Genomic DNA, 7,363 nt, shown 5'->3' on the forward strand with positions numbered 1-7,363 from the left:
TATAAGGATGAGAATGTGACCTTACATAGAGTTGAGAATATGGCTTTGACTATATGAAAGAGTGAGAAAGTGACATTGACTTTATATAAGGATGAGAATGAGACATTGACTTTATATAAGGGTGAGAATGAGACATTGACTTTATATAAGGGTGAGAATGAGACATTGACCTTATCTAAGGGTGAGGATGTGGGACTGATCCTCTGGAGGACAGTGACCCTGCCCTTTTCTAGAGGTGCACATACGGCATTAATCTTACGAGAAGCAGAGCATCCTCTTCGGCCGCATTGCTCATATTCTAACGGGCAAATTCAGCTGCAGCAATCAGCAATGTTCACCAAAGCTATGAAGTTTTGTAGGAAATTATATTTTTGACTTAATTTTTCCGTAACAGGTGCCAGATAGAGCTCTGTCCTTATGCCTCCGTAGGATCACATTATCTACCTATTATCTTAAAATAGCTTTGTTTATGGGTAAATCAAAAAAGGTCCATGGAGCTTCTGTTAGGAGTCTCGACACAGAAAATAGCCAGATATCCCTCCGGGAAGGACCTAGCCAAGGAGTGGCTCTTTTTAGGAGACCACCATAACCACCATATTAAGTGGCCCTTTTAGTCAATATCCAACTCTTTGACAAGTTTAAAGATATGACAAGGGAAATACCAAGGCCAGGTATCCATCCACAGACAGCTGTTTCGGGGTATTGCCCCTCATCAGTGTGGAGTAGGATTCTGGCCAGGTGGGAGCAATGCCTAGTAGACAAACAAAACAATCACTGATCTCGGGGAGACCAGCCAGAGAAAAAACTGCTGGCAGCCAGCAAAGGCGCTCAACACAGTGAAATCCTAGGTTTGTTTATAGGTGTGAGCGTTAGGTATGGAGTCATCAGAATTGGGTTTATGGGATTAAAATATGGTATAAAAATCTATCTGGTCTGGTTTAGAAAACTTGTGTATTTCAACGTTTGTATCAATGGGCAGCAATTATATTGGTGGATGTCTCAAACTTTGTCACTTTTTACAGGGCAGAATACTGAAGCACAGTCATTTGGATCCTTCATCAGCACGATCAGCAGCTTAATATTTCCCAGTACTACTGACGCTCCGGAAACTCTACTAACCAGTAGTCCACCAGAAGAGACAACAGAATTATACTTTACGGAAACCACTCTTATCTTTGATGAAACCAGTAATCCACCAAAAGAGACCACAAATGCTTTGCCATCTAATGGAACCAGTAGTCAACCAGAACATACAACAAAGACATCTGTTTCCATCACCAAAACCAGCAGTCAACCAGTAGAGTCCACATCTAAAAGTACAATATCCTTTACTGAATCGAGTGTAAAACCAGAAGAGAATCCCACCACACCCTTATCGACAGAAAGCAGTACTGAACCAGATGGGACATTGGAGACAGGAACACCTTCTGGTAGCAGTCAAATAATACCAACCATTGACCTATCATCCACCACAAGTGGCAATACTACATCAACCGATACGCAATCAAGAAGTACCCAACCAGAACTGCCTACCACCTACTTACCATCAAGCACAACATCTTCCAGAACCTCTTCTCTGATGTTTGCAAGCATGATGTCCCATAACCCATCATCTAATGGTACTTCATCTACGTCATCGACACCTAGTACCATAACAAACTTATCCTACCAGACAAGCATCCAAACAACTGTAACCAAAACTGAACCAAAATCAAATATAGTGACCACTGCCTCTTCTGATATTTCTCCATCGGCAGCCAATACCATTGGACAGTCTACGATGACTGCTTCAAACGAAAGCTCAACTACATCGGTTATCACATCAAGGACCAACATTGACAGTGCCCATCCATTACCAACAAATCAATCACTGGAAAGTAATAGCGCAAATATGTCTTCTAGTACATTAGCACCATTCTTGACATCAGCTACTGGTATGGAGACAAGTCCCAGTACATCAACATCATCTACCAAAGTAGGAGCAACTAGTAGTCAGTCAGTATCATACAACAACACAGACATTAGTACAGGAACTAGTAGCCCTCTTGCTCCTAACAATACTATTGCAGCCAGTGTTTCTCTGATAACGACAAATGTTTCACCAATGTCAACCAGTTCCCATTTGGGAAGAACTTTTAGCCAACCATCTTCTCAAAACAACGTAGATGCATCTTCTGCTACATCAGCACCTGGTATAATCCCAGAATCTTCAAGTATTGTCACACTAAGTTCTAAAACTGATACAGTCACACAATCAAGTTCAAGGCTTTCAACTAAAGACATCATGGTGACATCTTCTATCGATAGGAACCAATCAACGACTGATAGCATAACAGAATTTCCTAGCACCAGTCCTCATACCATAATGAGTAATTCATCAACGTCTTCCAGTTTATCTTCTGAAAATAAGAGCAGCTTGACCACACCTTCTGGGAATGATGCCAGTAACCCACCTTCCCACACTAGAACCACAATAACATCATTCAACAGTGATACTACAAGCCAGGCAGTTGTAAGTGACTCAGTGACAACTGCAGACCCAACAACTTCCAGTATCACCACAATCAACATCTTAGGTGTTACCAAGGTTAATGAATCTTTTAGTTCTTCGACAAGAACTTCAAGTCCAATCTCTTCTTTTGATAATGTTACAGGTGCCTCCAGTGTGTCTTCTGGTGAAACTTCTACGTCACCTACTATTTTGACCAATATAACCTCATCTTCTAATCCAACAAGTATCACGTCCACCCCAAACAGTAACACAGTGGCATCTTCAAGTAATATTGCCAATTCAACCATATACATGGGAGGCTCTACACAATCATCAGCACCAACTGCAACCACTGATATTGTGACTTCATCCAAAAATGGAACCAGTATTCAAACAGTATCCACCAGTAGCATGGCACCGGCTTCTAGCCAATCTACTGTCACCAGTAGTCCCTCATTTGACATGACTAAAACAGTCTCATCTTCAGTGTCATCAATACTTAATACTACTGAAGTTTCTTCCAGTGTCCACACAACTCCACCAAGCATGACGACATCCTCAGACATTGGTGTTTCCAGTTCTTCAACAGTTTCCATAAATACTTCAACTAACTCATCAGTGTCAACATCAACACAGGGAACCACAATGAACTTAACAAATAACTCAATGGCTCCAATGAGCAACACATCCATGTCTCCCAACAACCAGACATCTACTACCACGTTTTCACCTTCCACCATCACTGGCTTGAGCACAGACACAAAGCCTTCTTCAACAGCAGCTACCAACTCCAGTTCTTCTTCTCAAGTGACCCACTTCTCCTCAATCACCAAAAACCAAGGCACCCAGGGCCAGAATTCAGGTAAATTAGTATATCATAGACATGACATATACATGAGATTTAGAAGGAAAATAGATGAATGTGAGCTAATTCACCACTTGATTCTTTTTCTAGTTGCCACAACCAATGGCTCCATCAATTTCTTGGCTCCTTGGAAAATCATTGTCATCTCCTTGGCTGTTGGCATCGGAGCTTTTGTTGTTGTTGGAGGAACATTATTTGTAAGTCTTTCTTTCTTAACTAATTTTCAAGCAGCACAAATGGAAAAACATTTTTTTACTTAAAACATCTAATCCTGGGGGGTCATTATCAGTTTTTGAAACTGCTATTAGTAAGGCTGGGTTCAGATGGATGTATTTCATGGTCCATATACGGACCGTAATACCTGGACTGACCGGGGGTCTATCAACCTAAACTGACAGCCCCCTACATGTCTATAAGGCTATGAGCTCAGGGATAGGGGACCATATATGGACCATGAAACAGGCTTGTCTGAACCCGGCCTAATTCTGCACCACAGAGTGGGATGATTGTGAGGAGTATGGCCATTCATGGATTGCTCTAATTATCTCAAGCTGTTTTTAATAGGGCTAGGGTTAACCATGGAGTATTTGTCTTCCCCCAATGGACCAGAAATTTAGCAATTCAGATCCTATTCATTTTAAGGAACTAGTAGAATCCGTCTACACTTGAACAGATGCTACTTAGAATATGGCATCTGAAACCCTAAGGCGGGCTTTGCACGTTGCGACATCGCAAGCCGATGCTGCGATGTCGCACTCGATAGTCCCCGCCCCCGTCGCAGGTACGATATCTTGTGATAGCTGGCGTAGCGATAATTATCGCTACGCCAGCTTCACATGCACTCACCTGCCCTGCGACCGTCGCTCTGGCCGGCGACCCGCCTCCTTCCTAAGGGGGCGGGTCGTGCGGCGTCACAGCGACGTCACACGGCAGGCGGCCAATGGCGGCAGAGGGGCGGAGATGAGCAGGATGTAAACATCCCGCCCACCTCCTTCCTTCCGTATAGCCGCTGGAGGCAGGTAAGGAGATGTTCCTCGTTCCTGCGGCTTCACACACAGCGATGTGTGCTGCCGCAGGAATGAGAAACTATATCGTACCTGTCGCGGCACCGGCATTATGGAAATGTGCGGAGCCTGCACCGATGATACGATAACGACGCTTTTGCGCTCGTTCATCGTATCATCTAAAATTTACACACTACGACACCGCAAGTGACGCCGGATGAGAGTCACTTTTGATTTGACCCCACCGACATCGCACCTGCGATGTCGTAGTGTGCAAAGCCGCCCTAAATATATAGATGAGTCCAATCATTGGCGTAACTAGAGTTTGATGGGCCTTGATGCAAATTCTGGACCTGGGACCCCATGCATCACCGCATGTTGGTCAGATGTATGTATATGTATGGATATATTTAGCTTTCTAAATCCTATAAAGACATACAAGTTGCCTTTCCCCCATCCCATTATGTAGTAATGTCCCCCATCCTGGGCTCCTTCCTTGTAAATATGTCCCCTATTCTGGTATACAGTATTTGTTCTATATCCTGGTATATATGCCCCTCATCCTCGTAAATTTGTCCTCCATCCTGGTATATATGTCCCCCATCTTGGTATATATGCCCCCATCCTGGTATATACTGTCCCCTTCTGGTATATACTGTCATCCTAATGGGCTCCTCTTGGTATATATGTTCTTCTCCTGGGCCCATCCTGGTCTATACTGTCTCCCTCCTGGTGTATACTGTTCTCACCCTCCCCAGCTCCCATGTTGTGCGCCATCCTCCTCTATAGCCGTCAGACAGTGGCGTCCGTGCTATGGCAACACATGACATCATTGTCATGCGCCGCCTCAATCACGGCCAGCACCGTGTATTGCAGTGCATGGACCAGACAGGTCTATGCATTGCGATGCATTTCAACTGGATATGCAGCCTCGGACGCACATCCTTCTAAAGCATGGGCTGGGGCCAATGGGCCCCGTGTACCCAGGGCCCGGCCATGGTCGCAATCCCTGCAACCGCGATCATTCCACCCCTAAGTCCAACGTTAACGTTCCACAAATTTTGGCATGGACTCTAGTTTCTCAAGATATCAGTTAATGCTAACAAAACCATGGACAATCCACAACTTGCATTACAACAACCCTCAACATATAAACCCATAAAGCATAAACATCTCCCGACAGATGGTCGTGAAATTAGCTTTTTGAGTTTTTCTTTTAATGATGGTCGTTACACAATCACTTTTGATTTACTAAGGTCGGCGTCACACGCTACGATATATGGGGCGATATATCATCGGGGTCACGGATTCTGTGACGCACATCTGGCATCGTTTGACATATCGTAGCTGTCACACGCTACGATATGTCAAACGATGCCAGATGTGCGACTGTGAACAAGCAAAAATACTCACCTTATCGTTGCTCGTTGACACGTAGCTCATTTTCATAAAATCGTTCCTCCTTCTGCGCGCAGGTTGTTCATCGTTCCCGTGGCAGCACACGTTGCTCCGTGTGACACCCCGGGAACGACGAACTGCAGCGTACCTGCGGCCGTCGGCAATGCAGAAGGAAGGAGGTGGGTGGGATGTTACGTCCCGCTCATCTCCGCCCCTCCGCTTCTATTGGGCAGCCGTTGTGTGATGTTGCTGTGACGCCGAACGTCCAACCCCCTTCAGGAAGAGGATATTCGCCGCCCACAGCGAGGTCGTTCGGGAGGAAAGTACATGTGACGGGGGTAAACGACTTTGTGCACCACGGGCAACAAATTGCCCGTGACGCACAAACGATGGGGGCGAGTGCGATCGCTCATGCGAACGATCACACGATATATCGTCCCGTGTGACGTCAGCCTTAGGTGACCCTAATATTGACTTTATCGTGTGATACCTAATGAATATTTATTAAAAGACAAAGCTCCTCTAACTATTCATTTTGTTTTGCAGGCGATATACCATATCCGAAATCTTAAAGGAATGAACCGCTACGTTGTTTCTGGCTCCTTTATTTAAGCTGCTGACTTCAATATCTAAAATGTACAGATTTCTATCTTCAACTCATCAGTGTTATGTCCATAGAGAGATATACTGCCACTACTGGCCAGTGCGAGTATTACATCCTGTCGTAATTGACTGTTACTGAATCTTTGGAACCGTATAGTATTTATTTAGGAGATTACTCAGCAATTCTGGCGCCCTATGGCCACTGTGTGTGTTATAGATGCTCCGCAATATAGAAAGCAGTGTGAGGGCGACATCCAGTGGTTTATGTGTCTACTACATATGTTATATTTTATCTTTTATTTTTCTCTAACCGGATCGGGTGATATGATGAAAGCGTTTTTGCTGATCTGATAACCAAAGTGATGCAGCATTGCGGGTCAGTGCTAAACTTAAAGATGTTATGTAAGATTTTGTAATAACTGTATTAAATAATTTATTTTTTTGATATGTATCCTAAAGTTATATGTTCTGTAGCTACAAATGCTCTGACGATTAAAGAAACCAAAAAACAACAAACCGGATGGACGTCAGTCATTACACTGGATGGGTATGACTCGCCCACCCCAGGGCTATGGGACACTCGGTGCCGGGCCGGACTAGTCCTGTGGTAGTCAGTGGTGGCTGGGCCCGGCTCCGTGGCCCTGGTGGGTGTCAGTAGAATATGTGGCTTGCTTGTTAATGGTTGTGTTCGTGACGCCACCTGTGGTATGCGGCTAATAAGCCGCCGCTGCTGTGTGAGGCCTCCGGGATGATATTATGGCAGCAATGGTAGTACTGCTCCCCACAGGTGGAGCAATGCCCGGGGCACAGTTGGTGCTTGTGAATGTCTATGCAGATGAAATAACAGAGACCACTTCAAGGGTGCAGTTCAAGTTCTTTACTCACAGTTCTTGTCACAGCTGCAGGGACCCTTGGACTGCTGGGACCACTGTCAGGGACCTCCGCCGTTTCTGGGTGATTCTGAGAGAGAAAGCCGGTGCCCTTCTCTTAGTGTCTCTTTCT

General features: G+C 44.9%; 1 protein-coding gene across 1 annotated transcript in view; it reads left to right on the top strand.

Annotated features, from left to right (window-relative positions):
* LOC142250346 (uncharacterized) overlaps nucleotides 1–6,857 on the top strand; it is a 31,429-nt gene extending 24,572 nt beyond the window's left edge. Inside the window, exons 2-4 of the mRNA XM_075322497.1 lie at nucleotides 1,023–3,353; nucleotides 3,447–3,553; nucleotides 6,305–6,857. Of these exons, the coding sequence (XP_075178612.1) occupies nucleotides 1,580–3,353; nucleotides 3,447–3,553; nucleotides 6,305–6,370 (1,947 nt within the window). The 5' untranslated portion in view covers nucleotides 1,023–1,579 and the 3' untranslated portion in view covers nucleotides 6,371–6,857. The remainder of the gene's footprint in view (nucleotides 1–1,022; nucleotides 3,354–3,446; nucleotides 3,554–6,304) is intronic.
* The last annotated feature ends 506 nt before the right edge of the window (nucleotides 6,858–7,363 follow it).

The sequence above is a fragment of the Anomaloglossus baeobatrachus genome, chromosome 9, assembly GCF_048569485.1.
Source record: "Anomaloglossus baeobatrachus isolate aAnoBae1 chromosome 9, aAnoBae1.hap1, whole genome shotgun sequence".
NCBI lineage: Eukaryota > Metazoa > Chordata > Amphibia > Anura > Aromobatidae > Anomaloglossus > Anomaloglossus baeobatrachus.